Below are 18437 nucleotides of genomic sequence, written 5' to 3'. Positions count from 1 at the left end.
CTTGGTGTTCTTTGGTTTGTGGACACATCACTCCAATTTCTGCCTCCAGCATCACAAAGCATTCTTCCTGCGTTTCAGTCTCTGTATTTCTTCTCTTCTAAAAGAGAAGGCATTGATGAACTAAGCTGGAATTCTAATTCCATCCTCTATATAAAAAAAGTCATCATCCTTATTTTTTTTAAAGCAAGGACTAAAGTGTCATCTATCCTCAATGTTTTCATTTAAAGGTAGAACTAAAGTAAGCTGACATAAGGCACCATACGGCAGCTCAGCATCTTCCTAGACATCAGTGGTGGCTGCTGCAGAGTGAGTTGGGTCTTTTTCTCTCGAAGGAAGGAGGTGTTGGAGAAAGCATGTCATTCCCCACAGAAGCATCCCTCCCATTCCCCTTTGGTTTAGTGGCAATGATTCTGAGGACACCCACCTAGGCAAAAGGAGCCTGGCTGAGCAAAGTGTGCCTTAGCATATCTGTTTCTTTGTTTTTTTTTTTTGGTTTTTTTTTTTTTTTTAAGACAATGTCTTAGTCTGTCACCCAGGCTGCAGTGCTGTGGCATACCATCTCAGCTCACTGCAACCTCCACCTCCTGGGTTCAAGCGATTCTCTTGCCTCAGCCTTCCAAGTAGCTGGGACTACAGGCATGCGCCACCATGCCCAGCTAATTTTTGTATTTTTAGTAGAGACGGGGTTTCACCATGTTGGCCAGGATGGTCTCAATCTCTTGACCTTGTAATCTGCCCGCCTCGGCCCCCCAAAGTGCTAGGATTACAGGAGTGAGCCACCACGCCCGGCCTCTTTGCATTTCTTTACTGCTATTCACCCCACCCTTCCTTGCAAAGGCCACCAAACTAACCTGTGATCTGGTTCACATGATTTTGCAGGATATAGATGTGGCTTTATTGGTCTTTTACACACTGACAATGCTATTCATTGTTAACATCAGTTCTCAATTTGGTGACCCAGCTTTCCTACATTTGGAGGTTCCACTATCCCATTAGACTTAAAGACCTAAGTCTTCGGAAGCTTCTGACTTCATGAGGTAGAAGGAAGAAGGGAGAGCAAGAAAAGATCCACCTGCTTGTCATAAACTTTGGCCAGGATGTGCTACTAATCAGACCTGTGGCCGTACCTAATTGCCAGTGGAGCTGGGAACTGTAGTTCTCCACGAGACAGACACGTTCTAGCAATAACTCTACTTTAGGAATGGAGAACAACAAATTTTGGTGCACAACAGCTGTCTATATCATAATCTTTTCTCTAGTGAATTTCCTATACTTCTATTTGGATAGTCTGGTTTTTTTTGTTTGTTTTTTGTTTTGTTTTGTTTTGTTTTGTTTTGAAATGGAGTCTCGCTCTGTCGCCCAGGCTGGAGCGCAGTGGCACGATCTCGGCTCACTACAAGCTCCGCCTCCCGGGTTCACGCCATTCTCCTGCCTCAGCCTCCCGAGTAGCTGGGACTACAGGCGCCCGCCGCCACGCCTGCTTTTTTTTTTTTTTTTTTTTTTTTGTATTTTTAGTAGAGACGGGGTTTCACTGTGTCAGCCAGGATGGTCTCTATCTCCTGACCTCGTGATCCACCCGCCTCGGCCCCCCAAAGTGCTGGGATTACAGGCGTGAGTCACTGCTCCCGGACGCCTCTTTCTCTTTAAGCTGCAAACATGTTCAAGAATTTAGGATGCTTACTGTATACATTATATATCTATACCAGGTACTGTGCTAAGCCCTGGGAATACTGGTTATGCCTTTTTTCTGCTTCCCACATTTTAGTTATTTCTTCATGTACACTATCTCTTTCTGTACTCTTTTGGAAAATTAATCCACTTTCCAGATCTCCAGCCATTGCTTCTGCAAGATAAAATTTCTAGCTCTAACAGCATGAGAGCTCAATCCCAGACCTCCTTTTCATTATTATTATTATTATTTTTATGTTGAAACAGTGTCTCATTTGTCACCCAGACTGGAATGCAGGGTGCAATCTTGGCTCAGGGAAGCTTCTACCTCCTTGGGCTCAAGCAATCCTCACAGCTCAGACTTCGGAGTACCTGAGACCACAGGCACATGCCATCACGCCCAACTAATTGTTTTGAATTTTTTGTAGAAACAAGGTCTCACTATGTTGCCCAGGCTCAGACCTTCTAACTGCCTGCCAAAAACCTCCTCCTGTTGGCATCTATGTCTCTACCTCACATCGTCCCAGCCAAACATCTAATTCCCTCTCCCATTTCTAACCTGGTTCTTCTGTCATCTGTGCTTTTGAGAAACATTTGTAAACTAGTACGCTAAGTGTTCCTTCTCTTGAATTCTACTTTTTTTCTAAATGAAAGAAACTAAGACAAAGATAAAGAAAATGGAGGGAAGAATCCATATGGAGTTTCCAAGAGACAGGTAAGAGGGGAAGGGAGGCAAGGAAACAAGAATTAGACTAGAGACTACCTGGTATCACCTGCACGGTGGGGCCACAAGTAGCTGGGACACAAAACCAAGGGGCATTATGTTGCTGGTGGGTAGCTTGGAGTTGAGTTTATGGCTCTGGAAGAAACTATATTTTTTAACATGCATATATTTGAAGTAATTTGTAAATATTATAAGTGTTTAAGATATTCAACCTATTTCTCTCACATTCTGAGACTCATACATATTTTATGAAGCTGATATTTTTCATATTAACGTATATAGCTAATATACAAAAGAAAACACTAAACATTTAGCTGAACTTGAATCTAAATGACTCTAATTATAGAATCATCCCTACTGCACCCAACACATACACACGCACCCACACGCACGCACGCACGCACACAGCCAAATATCTATTTTAATCTAAGCCTTGAAAAATCATTTAAATACCGAACGCTGCAGTGATTCTACTACCTAATTTTAATATTTTATTCAATTAAAAAATGACTTCCTATGTGACATCTTTGATTTATTGTGTGATTCTTTTTCATCTTATAATTTGAATATCTAGGTGATCATCAGTGAGATTGCTGGTTTCAGTGATAATTACTCAGGTCTGACTGTTTTTCACAAATCATATGCTGAAAAGCCTGGGGAGTTTAAGTCCTTCCCGATGCTATATAATCTATCTGATTCATTTTGTTACTGAGTGCTCTTTGTGATAGATAAAAATACAGCTAGCCTATTAGTTAAGTGTAAGTCCCGAGTAAAGGATAAATAACAGATGAGCAGCTTCAACCAACACCTCAGCATGGCGTTTAACAGCTGCCAAAAGTACTGTATAATCTTTTGGAAAGCTTAATCGTTCCCTATTGCACTTTTTGAAAGTGAAGAATAGTTATTAATCCTGGTGTTCGCACAAAATTTTCACAGGAGATCTTCATTGAATAAATAGTGCTGTTTCATATAAAGGTTTTGGTTTTATGTAACACTTAACTGTTAGAGGTTAAACAAATAGCAGTGTACTAGCATGAAGAAAAATTGTATTTGGTAAAGAAAACTATATTTTAGGCTGTATTAAACTCTACAGCCTATTAATTAGTGCTTTGAGAAAAGAGAAAATATAAATCTTTCTGGAGGCCATGGAGTTTCCCTTTTTTTATTCCTTTTTTATTCCTTATTTTTTCTCTCTCTCTCTTAAAAGAAAATCCTTGTAATAGTTCAATTAATCATGTTTTATCTTCATAAAGTATGTTATTTATCAAATATGTGGGAGAAGTTGACTTTCTTAAGGAAATGTAACACTGTGTAGCAGCTTTTTCCTTTTTAGTCATTGGCTTCTTAGAATCCTATTCATGTTGTTAAAACATTTACTTTGTTAATGCTTCATTTTCAGAAAGGGTGGCTCCAAAGAACTGTCTTGATTCATTTTAACTTATTTGTGACTTTCAAAGAGATAGAGTTGTCCTTATAAAAATACATTTGCATTTAGGTCATTAAAATTGAAATTGACCAATTCAAACAATTTAAAGGAAAGAAATAGTAATTCTGTAGTTCTAAAGTCAGTTTTTTGCAAGAAGAAAAAAAAGAGACAAGTAATTAGATAACCTATTGTCTTATTTAAAAAGGAAAGAGAGAGAGGATGGAGGCATATTTAACAAGCAAATGGAAGGGGAAAAAAAGCAGAGGTTTACAATCCTAGTCTCTGATGAAACAGACTTTAAACCAACAAAGATCAGAAAAGACAAAGAAGGGCATTACATAATGGTAAAGGGATCAATGCAACAAGAAGACCTAACTATCCTAAATATATATGCACCCAATACAGGAGCACCCAGATTCATAAAACAAGTTCTTAAAGACCTACAAGGAGACTTAGACTCCCTCGTGATAATAGTGGGAGACTTTAACACCCCACTCTCAATATTAGACAGATCAAGACAGAAAAATTAACAAGGATATTCAGGACCTGAACTCAGCTCTGGATCAGGGGACATAATAGATGTCTGCAGAACTCTCCACCCCAAATCAGTAGAATATACATTCTTCTCAACACCACATTGCACTTTTTCTAAAATCAACCACATAATTACAAGTAAAACACTCCTCAGCAAATGCAAAAGAATGGAAATTATATAAATAATGTATACATTATAATTTGTATAATGTATACATTATAATTTCCATTATGTATTATGGAAATTATTATAAAATATAACCACAGTCCAATCAAATTAGAACTCAGGATTAAGAAATTACTCAAAACCACACAACTACATGGAAATTCAGCAACCTGCTCCTGAATGACTCCTGCGTAAATAAAGAAATTAAGGCAGAAATCAAGAAGTTCTTTGAAACCAATGAAAACAAAGAAAAAACATACCAGAATCTCTGGGACATAGCTAAAACAGTGTTAAGAGGGAAATTTATAGCACTAAATGCCCACATCAGAAAGCTGGGAAGATCTCAAATCAACACCCTAACATCACAATTGAAAGAACTAGAGAAGCAAGAGCAAACAAATTCAAAAGCTAGCAGAAGACAAATAACTACAGTAAGAACAGAACTGAAGGAGATAGAGACATGAAAAACCCCTCAAAAAAGCAATGAATTCAAGAGCCGGCTTTTTGAAAAGATTAACAAAATAGATAGACCACTAGCTAGACTAATAAAGAAGAAAAGAGAAGAGTCAAATAGACACAATAAAAAAATGACAAAGGGGATGTCACCACTGACCCTACAGAAATACAAACCACCATCAGAGAATACTATAAACACCTCTATGCAGATAAACTAGAAAATCTTGAAGAAATGGATAATTTCCTACACACATACACCCTCCCAAGACTAAACCAGTAAGAAATCAAATCACTGAATAAACTAATAACAAGTTCTGAAATTGAGGCAGTAATTAATAGCCTACCAACCAAAAAAAGCCCAGGACCAGATGGATTTATAGCTGAATTCTACCAGAGGTACAAAGAGGAGCTGGTACCATTCCTTCTAAAACTATTCCAAACAACAAAAAAAAGAGGGACTCCTCCCTAACTCATTTTATGAGGCCAGAATCATCCCAATACCAAAACCCAGCAGAGACACACACACAAAAAAGAGAAAACTTCAGACCAATATCCCTAATGAACATCGACATGGAAGTCCTCTATAAAATACTGGCAAACCAAATCCAGCAGCGCATCAAAAAGTTTATCCACCATGATCAAGTCAGCTTCATCCCTGGGACGCAAGTCTGGTTCAACATATCCAAATCAATAAACATAATCCATCACATAAACAGAACCAATGACAAAAATCACATCATTATCTCAGTAGATGCAGGAAAGGCCTTTGATAAAATTCAACATCCCTTCATGTTAAAAACTATCAATAAACTAGACATTGATGGAACATATCTCAAAATAATAAGAACTATTTATGACAAACCCATAGCCAATATCATACTGAATAGGCAAATGCGGGAAACATTCCCTTTTGAAACTGACACAAGACAAGAATGCCCTCTCTCACCACTCCTATTTAATATAGTATTGGAAGTTCTGGCCAGGGCAATCAGGCAAGAGAAAGAAATAGAAAGAGAGGAAGTCAGATTGTCTCTGTTGGCAGATGACATGATTCTATAATTAAACACCCCATCTTCTCAGCCCAAACACTTCTTAAGCTGATAAGCAACTTCAGCAAAGTCTCAGGATACAAAATCAATGTGCAAAAATCACAAGCATTCTGATACACCAACAATAGACAAGCAGAGGGCCAAATCATGAATGAACTTCCATTCACAATTGCTATGAAGAGAATAAAATACCTAGGAATGCAACTTACAAGGGGTGTGAAGGACTTCTTCAAGGAGAACTACAAACCACTGCTCAAGGAAATAAGAGAGGACACAAACAAATGGAAAAACATTCTATGTTCATGAATGGGAAGAATCAATATCATGAAAATGGCCATACTGTCCAAAGTAATTTATAGATTCAATGCTATTGCCATCAAGCTACCATTGACTTTCTTCACAGAAACAGAAAAATCTACTTTAAATTTCATATGGAACCAAAAAAGAGCTGGTATAGCCAAGACAATCCTAAGCAAAAATAACCAAGCTGGAGGCATCATGCTACCTGACTTCAAACTATGCTACATGGCTATGGTAACCAAAACAGCATGGTACTGGTACCAAAACAGATGTATAGACCAATGGAACAGAACAGAGGCCTCAGATATATCACCACACATATATAACCTGATATTCGACAAACCTGACAAAAGCAATGAGGAAAGGATTCCCTATTTCATAAATAGTGCTGGGAAAACTGGCTAGCCATATGCAGAAAACTGAAATTGGACCCCTTCCTTACACCTTATACAAAAATTAGCTCAAAATGGATTAAAGACTTAAATGTAAAAACCAACACTATAAAAACTCTAGAAGAAAACCTAGGCAATACCATTTAGGACATAGGCTTGGGCAGACTTCATGACTAAAGCACCAGAAGCAATTACAACAAAAACCAAAATTGACAAATATATATAATTAAACTAAAGAGCTTCTGCACAGAAAAAGAAACTAGCATCAGACTGAACAGGCAACCTACAGAATAGGAGAAAATTTCTCCAATCTACCCATCTGACAAAGATCTAATATCTAGTATCTACAAGGAACTTAAAATTTACAAGAAAAAAGCAACCCCATCAAAAAGTTGGTGAGGATATGAACAGACATTCTCAAAAGAACACATTTATGTGGCCAACAAATATATGAAAAAAATCTCATCATCACCAATCATTAGAGAAATGAAAATTAAAACCACAGTGAGATATCATCTCATGATAGTCAGAATTATAATTATTAAAATATCAAGAAGCAAAGATGCTGGCAAGACTGTGGAGAAATAGGAATGCTTTTACACTGTTGGGAGTGTAAATTAGTTCAACCACTGTGAAAGACAGTGTGGCAATTCCTCAAGAATCTAGGACCAGAAATACCATTTGACCCTGCAATCCCATTACTGGGTATATCCCCAAAGGATTAGAAATCATTCTACTATAAAGACACATGCACACGTATGTTTATTGCAGCACTATTCACAATAGCAAAGACTTGGAACCAACCCAAATGCCCATCGTGATAGACTGGATAAAGGCAATGTAGCACATACACACCATGGAATACTATGCAGCCATAAAAAGAATGAGATCATATCCCTGGCAGGACATGGATGATGCTGGAAGCAATCATTCTCAGCAAACTAACACAGGAACAAAGAAAACCAAACACCGCATGTTCTCACTTATAAGTGGGAGTTGAGAAATGAGAACACACGGACACAGGGAGGGGAATAACACACACCCACACAGGGGCCTGTCGAGGGGTGGGGGGCAAGGGGAGGGAGAGCATTAGGACAAATACCTAATGCATGTGGGGCTTAAAACCTAGATGATGGGTTGATAGGTGCAGCAAACCACCATGGTACATGTATACCTATGTAACAAACCTGCACATTCTATACATGTATCCTGGAATTCAAGGTGAAATAAAAATGAAATAAAATAAGAGAGAGAGAGGGAACTTTTAAATTCCTCAAGAGAGACCAACCATTTTCCGGAAATGAATATTAAAAGAAATATGTAATGCAAATATTTATTAAAATGACATTAAACAATGTAAACATTTTATTTAGTCGCAGTTTTGTGAGAAAAATGCAAAAATGTACTTCTTATATATTCAATCCAGAATGAAAGCTTGAAGGTTTAATATGTAACTCTAACAAAGTAAAAGTATTTCAGTAAGAGACCTAAGGTGATGAGTCTCTGAAATGTGGCTGTATTTTAATCTAACTTGATGAGCAATGTAGCTATGTATACTCAAAGCAATGGACCTCTGCAGTTAGCATGTCTGACTATCTCGGAACATGATTTTCCCAGCCACCAACCTAACAGAAGCTTGGTGTCAAAGAGTTCAAGATTGGGCAAAATTAAGGTTGTGTGCAGGCTGTATGGCTGAACACAGATCTACATGACATGAACTAGATATACAGAAGGCAAAGTAAACATTCTGCTGTGTAAACAGGAATCTAAATTTGCCTAATCAGGAACCAACTCAATTCTTACAGAGGTAAGCCTCTGTGATGTTTGTAGACCTATTTCTTTTTTTCAATCAGGAAATTCCATTCTTAACTATTTTAGATATTTCTGAATAAGATTCTAGAATTCTTAACCTGTTTATTTTGGAAAATTTTAAGTTTATTATGAAAATAGAGATAATAGTAACTATCCATCATCCAGTTTCAATAAAAATCAATATACAGCCAACATTCAGACCTTCACTCTCCTTCCTCTCCCCCAACTCTGGATTGTTCTGAGGCAAAGCCCAAATATTATAACATTTCCTTTATAAATATTTCACACTGTATTCTGAAAAGGTAAAAACTATTTTTAAAAGCACATGACTACAATATCATTTCTGTGTCTACAAACAATAATTGTCAATAATTTCTGTGATAGTTTGTCTCCAAGATGACCATAACTGATTGATTCCTTCCCTTCCACATGCATATTATTTCCCTGTCAAGAGGTAGAGACCATTCCTCTACTTTCATGAATCTGGGATGTCCTGCTTCTGCTTTTCCCAATAGAATATGGCATAAGCGAGGCTATAGAAGTTCCAGACCTTGACCTGAAGAAGCCTGGAAGTTTCCTCTTCTTTTGGGAGTGCTGAGTCAACATATCTTACTACCCTGCTAAAGAGACCGTAGGAGAGAACATATCTATTTATTTGTTGGTTGATCAAACTATCTATCTACATATATAGAAAGAGAGATAGAGAGAGAGACCCAGCCATTCCAGCATCTTGGGTGAGCCCAGCCTTCCAACTGTCTACATCGAAATACTAGACATGTGAATGAAGCCTTCTTGGATTCTCCACACAAGCTCCCCCACCAACTAAATATCACTGAATTACCCCAGTTGACATTCTGTGGAGAAGAAAAATTGCCTAGCCAAGACCTGCCTAAATTTTGGATCCATAGAATCATAAATAACAAAATCATTAAGTCACTATGTTTTCGTTTGATTTGATACAAGGAATAGGTAACTAAAACAATTCTGTAACATTATCAATATTCAGTCAATGTTCAACTTTATCCAATCAGTTTTTAAATATTTTGGATGGAGTTGGTTTGTTTGAACCAGGATTTCAACAGATAACCCTAGAACTCAAAACAATAATGAAAATGTTTTATGCATCTGTAAACATTTCCCATTTTATTAACTAATTTTATAAAAAATATCTGATGTACTATGGTAACTCTGCATAGATAGGTGGTTTTTGCAAAGATTACTATCTACATTACACAGATTTTTTTTTAAAAAAGAACTAGATCTAGAGATTAAATGGCATATCAGAACAATTATATCTGGACTTCAAATCCAGATAGTAGCATTTAAGGTCTAGTGCTCTTTCCTTTATTCCAAACATGGTTGAGCCTTCAAAGATTTGTATTACCTGATTGGGTCTAATAAGATTTGCTATTATTGGAACCATAAAGAAACAAGTATTTCTCCACTCTTCATCCTTATACCCTGAGATGTATTTATTTCTGAAATATATCCCCTCCTCTCAATCTCTGCCACGTGGTTCCTAGTGTAGGCTTCCATTATTTCCCTCCTGGAATACCAAAGTCCTAATTGATCTCTAAGTATCTGGTCTTGATCCTCTTTCATTTTTCCTCCATTCCATTGCCAGATGCATCTGTCTAAAACCAAACTTGGCCATCTTGATTCCTCTGCCTAATAATATTTAATAATTCTCAAACTGATATCCATAGAAGGAAATGTTCTCAGAAGGCCACGAGTTCTCCTGGAAAATCTTTAAAATTCCTATATCTTGGTGAAAATGTAAAACAATAAATATAAGAATCTTTTGAATCACTAAGATGATTACCTAATAACAAAGTACTGCCATCTACCTGACTACAGTAACGATGACTGCATTTGGATTTACCTCACGATGCTAATGCTTGCTATATAAATAAAGCTTTTTGAAATTGTTTGGCTATTAAAAGTCATAAGACAATTAAGCAATCACATAAAATATGCATAATGATGCAGAAGTCAAAAGAACCTGGACCATAACATTTGATACCATACCGGTTTCTACAAATGCATTGTCAAAACACACTCCATGTTAAACATACCAAATTGCAGTGGTTCTGTATCAATGGGCATACTGGAATATAACAAATGAACTCCCAGTACTAAGAGATAATGTGTTTAGATAATCACTTAATGTAGAACTCAATAATGCCCTAAAGCTGAACTTAAGTAAAGAAAAACGTTTGTATAATTTTCAAGTAACACCATTTAAATTGGCTTTTGAAGCGTAATAGGAACAGAGTTCACATTAAGAATTAGGTTAGATTATCTTGATAAGACAATTAAATCTTTGAAGTTGGTAATACTATTCTGACAACATATTTTTTTGAAAAAGACATTAAGATTAGAGTAGAGAAAAATATTTTGTCTATTGGATTAAACCATACACCATAGCCAAATTTCAATCATTTTTGATCTACAAAATTGTAAAATATTGAGTTAGTAATGAGAGTTTGAATTCACTGGTTTTATAGATATTTTATTTTCAAGTGTTTTCATTTTTTGCCATTGCATTAGTTTTTTCAGGGCTACCATAATAAACTACCACAAGCTGAGGGACTTAAGACAACAGAAGTTTATTTTCGCACAATTTTGGGGTCTAGAAGTCTCAAATCAAGATGTTGGCAAGGTTGTTTCCTTCTGGAGGTTCTGAGGGAAAACATATCCTGTGCCTGACTCTTTTCGAGGTTCTGGTGGCTACGGACAATCCATAGCATTCCTTGGCTTCAACTGTATCTGCTCCCGTAACACATGGCATTCTCCTTGTGTGTCTTTGTGTCTCTGTATCCAGACTTCTCTCTTCTTATAGGGATATCAGTTATTGGATTAAGGCCAACCCCAAACCACTGTGACCGCATGTTAACTTGATTTATATCTACAAAAACCCTCTTTCCAAATAAAGTCACATTCATAAGTACTGGGAATTATGACTTCAACGTATTATTTTAGGGTACACAATTTAACCCACAAGTCATATTAAAGGTACAAGCATAAGTTCTAATCTGGTTTTATTTTTGAATATATTTATCTAACATTGTGAATAAGAAAAATATAAATCCTGCAATAATTGTCTTTCCTTTTCAAAAAGAGCCTGTATATTATTCCTGTATGAGAAGGTTGACCTAAAGTACAGAGCCTGAGACCCCTATCCTGTCACATTAGACCTTCAGCAACCTGGGACTGGCCCTCTCCATGGCCATCCTCCACCTTACTTCCCTGGCATTTTATTCTTTAACAAAATATAAGGCTGCTTACAATTCCCCAACACACAATACATGATTTTATGCTTTCTTCCCCTTGTTCATTCTGTCCCCTCTGCTTGTAATGTCCTTCCCTTCCCAACTTCCTCATCCCTTAGCTGTGTCCTTTTCTGACTCCTATTCAGTCTCAGTTCAACTGCCATCTTTTCCCAAAAATCCTCTGTGAAGACCACCCACCTCCTCCATCAGCACCATCACCAATCCCAGGCCCTGAGTGAAGTGGACCTCAAGGGGACTCCCGTTTTCCCACACATCTGTCTCCCAACAGACTATAAATTCCAAGATCTCAGGGACAGTGTCTTCCCCATGTTTCAATCTCCAGCTCTTAGCACAGTGGTCATCTCAATGTTAAATGAAGGTGTTCGTATGTGGGATGGAAAGAGTTTCAGCCATAGTTCCAAGATTGCTGCTTGCATTCTAATTTATACTTCTGCTGAAAGAGGTATTGCAATTGTCCCATGTGGGAGGTTAGTATCAGAAGTTTGTCACCTAAGCAGTGAGCAAATTCACACAAATATACCTGTCATTAAAAGTGACTTATTTTTCCTCTTTGATTGACTGCATACCTTTTTTATAAAAGAGATTTGTGAATTTAGAGATATGGAAAGATCTCAGCAGCTCAAAAATTTTAGTTTTGTTTTGCTGGAGTGCCCTGGATACACAGGAATCTAATGGAAGAAAGGACTAGAAAGATAGAATGGGTCCATATTTTAAATGACTTTAATGACTTTGAAAGCCAAAATAAGGCTGTATATTTTGCTTTCTACATACTGAGTAGTTCTGTTTTTTTAGAAAGGAGCATGACATAATTAATTTTGTACAGACCAAAATGTCACACACTGGTTCTCTATACTAAGCATAATGGGATCAGAGTTCTATTAATCTGTACTTCTAAAATGACAGATAATTTAATTACTCCCATTTGGATTTTGAAAGTCATATATTTATATATGTGTGTATCCTGGACTTTTAATATTTCACAGATAATAAAATCACTTTATTTTCCAGATTGCTCTTTTGCTAATAATTAGCCACCATCATTTCTCATAATAGCTTAAAATAAAACCCTGCTCTCTCTATAAACTGGCTGGTTCAAATTTACACTGGACTGATTAAGTGGTCAGGTCAGATTCTTTATTATTTTTTTGAAAACTAGTTAAAGCAGTTTAGCAGTTATCAAAAAGCAGCTTTGCCTATTTTAGCTGAATCTTTTGTTATATTTAAAAGTTATATTGTATCTCATTTGGGGTTATTTAACTTTTAAAGTCCTTTTAAAAATAGGGATGATAACTAAATATGTGGGGATAAAAAGTTATGAGATATGACAATAAATATAAGATTTAAATTTCAAGTGCACCTGACATAATTCATTATTACAGTCAAATTAAACCAACATAAATAGAATTGCCAAAAACACAGAAATAACACGCTCTCACTAACCAATGGGAGATTACCTGAGATCCATGCTGCAAAGCTGACAATGTATTAATTGTGTTTAGAATAATCTAGTCTATGGAAATGTATTCAGTGAAGTTAACTTTGAAATAGAACCATTGTATATGTATGAGATATTCATAGCATTAAATTAGAACCCACATTTCCCTTTTTAAATGACTCTTTTTTTTTTTTTTTTTTTTTTTTTTGAGACGAAGTCTTGCTCTGTCACCCAGGCTGGAGTGCAATGGCACAATCTCGGCTCACTACAACCTCCACCTCCCAGGCTCAAGCAATTCTCCTGCCTCAGCTTCCCAAGTAGCTGGGATTATAGACACATGTCACCATGCCCAGCTAATTTTTTTGTATTTTAATAGAGACGGGGTTTCACCACATTGCCCAGGTGGGTCTTGAACTCCTGACTTCAGGTGATCCACACACCTCGGCCTCCCAAAGTACTGGGATTACAGGCATGAGTCACTGTGGCCGGACTTAAATGACTTTATATGCCATTTGTGGAGCCATTACAAAATTTCAGCTTTTTAAAACCCATATATTAATGCTTACATTTGACCCAATAAATTACATTTATTGGGTAGCTAGATAACCTTTTTGTTTTGACTTTTGTTGCTAAAACTTAGTCTTAACTCACTAAATCATGGACTTTTCTACTTGGTAGAGACAAAACTGTACTTTAGCTTTCACTTTTTTCAGGTAAACTAAAACTCTAAAAGATGAACTGCTTTAGTTTATCTGATGCCTTATAAGGAGAATAGATCTTGGAGGTGAAGTACCACTTGGTGTCTAAACATCTTGCAGCATTTCCAGGTCAATATTCTGAACATCTCCTTGTAGCATTTTCTTTTTGCAATTCTCTAAATGAGATGGAAGTGTTGGAATGAAAGTGTATTTGTCCCAAAATATCAAATACTCTCTCAACCTTTTAAGGAAAAGCCTCTTTTGTATTCATTTTAATCTCATTTGCCTTTTTTCCCCTAATGTTAAAAACAGATTGCAGGTGGGAAATTCTGCTTAATTAAAATTTGAATGAGTTGGGTTTAATTTATCAAGGTTTAATTATAAATTAAATACATGTAAATTAAATGTGACCATGGATCCAAGTAGACTGCTTCTATTCATTACAACTAATCCTTTCCTAGATTTGAAAACTGCATTACTAATATATCAAAACCAACTTCGCGATTTTCTAAAAACAGCCATGTATTTTTACATCTGAGAAGTACTATGTTCCAAAGGAAACAGTAACATTCCTCAGTATCTCAGCGGCAATATTTATTATCTTTTCAGTGAAATCCATATTTATCAAGAAATGCCAGTGTGATTTTCTTGAGCCAAATACACTGTATAATAGAAGTTTATATGGGTTTATTTAATGTATGTGTGTGTTTCATAAATACTTCCAAATTACATGAATTCTCTCTAATAAATTTTACTGTATAATTAGTTCCCTTAATATTTTATAGGCTTACCAGATTAAAAATGGCATATTTATGTGGTATATGATTTTCTTTTCCACATTCAGGTTCTCTCTTTAGGAGCAGATGTCCTACCTGAATACAAACTGCAGACGCCACGCATCAACAAGTTTACGATATTGCACTACAGCCCTTTCAAGGCAGTCTGGGACTGGCTTATCCTGCTATTGGTCATATACACCGCTATATTTACTCCCTACTCTGCAGCCTTCCTCCTCAATGACAGAGAAGAACAGAAAAGACGAGAATGTGGCTATTCTTGTAGCCCTTTGAATGTGGTAGACTTGATTGTGGATATTATGTTTATCATAGATATTTTAATAAACTTCAGAACAACATATGTAAATCAGAATGAAGAAGTGGTAAGTGATCCCGCCAAAATAGCAATACACTACTTCAAAGGCTGGTTCCTGATTGACATGGTTGCAGCAATTCCTTTTGACTTGCTGATTTTTGGATCAGGTTCTGATGAGGTAAGAACTGCTTAAGATTCTTATTTTCTGAAAGACTGCAATTTTAAAAGTGAATCTATTTTAACTGCAAAAAGAATAGTTGCTTTGCAAGCTTCTTGTATCTCACAGGTAAAATTCATTTTCAACTGGGGATGCTACAGAATGAAATGAAACCATTTTGCCATTGCAAATCGAATTCTTTCTCTTTTTGCTAAGAGATGTAAAAGATTCTCCATTCTTTATCTACCAAATTAAACTTGGAAACAAGTGGTCCATAGCACACACATTCCCAGGATTTAAAATCTCTATTTACTAACTTCATGGGTGTAAAACTGTCAAATATTAAGTATGTCTCTGTTTTTCTTAACTCATTATTAAGGTTTGAGACAGCAGAGATTTGGTTTTTGTTCAAATTATGCAAAGAGGGCACCTTCTAGAATGTCCTATTCAAAAATGCATTTTCTTAAATAATATTCAGCTTGGAAAGTACTTTTTTGGTATCCCATTACCTAATAAAATTGGAAACTAAGAAAATATGAGAAGTGTATGTATTGTGCATTTTCTGGATAGAAGGTCCAGAACTTTAATCAGCTCCTCAAAAGATTCTTTGATCCAAAAGAAGTTAAGTTTTCCTACAGTTCCTTTCATCTAATTTCCATTATTTTTACCATTTATAAACTTTCTGGATTCTATAATGGAAAGATTTTCAGAATGCTTAAAAGTAGTTCCAAAGGAATAGGTTGAAAAAGATAACCTCAATATGTTGGATTTTTTTAAATCGTGTATTTTTCTACATAAGAACCCTGCCCTGCACCAACTTCCTCCTTTCTCCCACAAAGAGGAGGCCAACTCCTCTTGGCAGATGGTTGCTTCCTAGCTAATGAAGGTTTTAGAACAAGATAATCCTCCTCGACCAAGGGGAACCAAAAGATTTTATTTCTAAATCTATTTATTTGTTAGAAATAAACTCGCTCCTATAGAATATGCTGATAGAACTCTGAGTCAGTTAAGAGCAGAGCAATGAAACAATACATTTTTCCTGGGTTCTACAATTTTAAACAAAGTCCCAACCTGACTTTCCTCGTCTGTAAAAGGATGATAATAATATTACCTCCTCCCTTTGCTTTTTTTTTTCTAATTTGAGGCTCTAATGAGATAATACATGTGACTTAGCAAAATACTTTTTAAAAATCAGCTGTTCTTAAATTAGCTGAACTTTTAATGTTAGCTACTCCTAACTTTGGGTTTTAACTAAAAGACAAGAGAGTGAAATACTTCTTTATTAATATATATCTTTGAGTTTCTTATAATGGGTGATTCATATCATTACACATATCATATCAACTTATGTTGATGAACAATAAAATAAAAACTCATTCTTTCAGAAGTTAAAATATATGCACCAACAGCAAACACTAGTGATTTTGTAGATAAGCTTAGAAGTATAATGGGAGAAGTTTTAAGAAGCTTGTGTCTTTTAAATTGTAAAGTCTGGATTTTAAAATGCCCTGAAAATTCTGGACGTAATGTTAGTGTTACCCCCAAATTAAAATCTAGTACTGCTGCCAGTGTAGATCTTAGAACTAGAAGTAACCACAGGTAATCATCTAGTTCAATCCTCTGCCTAGGAAGCTAAAGTATTATTATTCCCATTTTACAGATGAGACTGTTGAAACCTAGAATTGTTCAGTGATGCACTCCGTCCTATTTTCTGCATTACTCTTAGTTACTAATATAATACTTTATTCATTCAAAACAATTTGTGTTGGGTACCCTTCAAAGTGACAGGCACTGTCCTAGGTTTAGAGATTCAGAAGTAAATCAAACAAAGTTTGTGTTCTCCAGAAACTTACATTCTAGGATTGAGGAAGAGGGGTAGGGGATGGCAGAGGGCACAAGACAGTTAATAAACAAACCACCAAACACAGTGCAGAATGGTTTCAGGAAAGAGTAAATGCTGTGATGATAACAAAGCAGGTGAATGCGATAGAGAACGACCTGGATGGATGGCTAATTTGAATTGGAAATTACAAAAGGCCAATAAGGAGAGGCCATTTGAGTTGAGACTTGACAGGAAGAAACCATCCACAGGAGACCGCTGTGGAGAGCATTTCACACAGAAGAAAACACTAGTGAAAATGTGGCATTTGGGCCACAAGTTTGTTATGGTAGAGGAACAGAAAGATAGCTGGTGGCTGCCAGGCTGAACCACACAGTAAGAGGTGGAATGCTAAGGTTTAAGAAGGCAGAGACAGGGACCAAATCACATAGATACGTGGGATTTCTTATTTATTCTGGCTGCAATGGAGTCTTTGGAAAGGGAATGATATTATCTGATGGACATTTTGAAGACTGCAGACTAGAGAGTCAGGCTAGGAGCAGGGAACTAGTTCAGACCACATGTGGTGATGCAGGACAAAACAACAGCTTGGTTGCAACAGAAATGAAGAAAAGTAAATAAATTTGGGATATATTTTGGAGGTGAGCTGCCAAGGCTTGTTGATGGATTAAGTATTGAATGGAAGAGTAGGAGAAAAAGCAGAATTAAGGGTGGTGCAAACATTTTTTGTTGCTTGTTTATTCTTATTGAAACATTTCTTTGGTGAAGGGCAGGAGGGTTGCTGAAGTAAAATTATAAATGGTAAGCATTATTCAGATGGAAAAACCTTACGGGGAAAAAGTGTGTTATGGGGAAGAAATTCAACTACAGGTGACATGTAGGCGAGTCAAGTACCCCATGAGCACCTAGAAAAGTAATATGTGAGTATAAGAAGAGAAATGAGATCCATTAAGTTAAATATTAGATATAATCATGGCAAAGATTGGTTTGGATCAGCTTGTATATAAGAACCATGTGTCAGTTTTCTGTGTGGATCTGTTAAGGGTCTGGAGACACATATTTGACAGGTCAAAAATAAAGCCTTAAAACCTACACTTTTTTAAGTGTCAGGGATGATTTTGTTGTTTAGATATACAAGATCCAGTAGCCATATCTGGAATAAAGAGGAGTCCCAGGAGAGGGCTTTCATATGTTCATAGATGAATATTTCTACACAATAAATGCATAAGTACATAAATAAATGCATAAGTACACACATAAACAAATTAAGAGTGATTTTCAACAAATTATAAGAACAGTCATAATTTCTTAATTGCTGAATTTTAAGACAGGGTCTCATTCTGTCAGCCAAGCTGGAGTGCAGTGTTGTGATCTCAGCTCAGTGCAGCCTGTGCC

General features: G+C 36.4%; 1 protein-coding gene across 6 annotated transcripts in view; it reads left to right on the top strand.

The window, feature by feature from the left end:
• KCNH7 (potassium voltage-gated channel subfamily H member 7) overlaps nucleotides 1–18437 on the top strand; it is a 481965-nt gene that overhangs the window by 389840 nt on the left and 73688 nt on the right. For all 6 annotated transcript variants that reach the window (XM_065525576.2, XM_005573324.5, XM_015432301.4 and 3 more), the window contains one exon: nucleotides 14798–15223. In XM_065525576.2, coding sequence (XP_065381648.1) covers nucleotides 14798–15223 — 426 coding nt within the window. The remainder of the gene's footprint in view (nucleotides 1–14797; nucleotides 15224–18437) is intronic.

This window comes from Macaca fascicularis, chromosome 12, assembly GCF_037993035.2.
Source record: "Macaca fascicularis isolate 582-1 chromosome 12, T2T-MFA8v1.1".
Lineage (NCBI taxonomy): Eukaryota > Metazoa > Chordata > Mammalia > Primates > Cercopithecidae > Macaca > Macaca fascicularis.
This window is presented reverse-complemented; position numbering and strand designations above follow the sequence as displayed.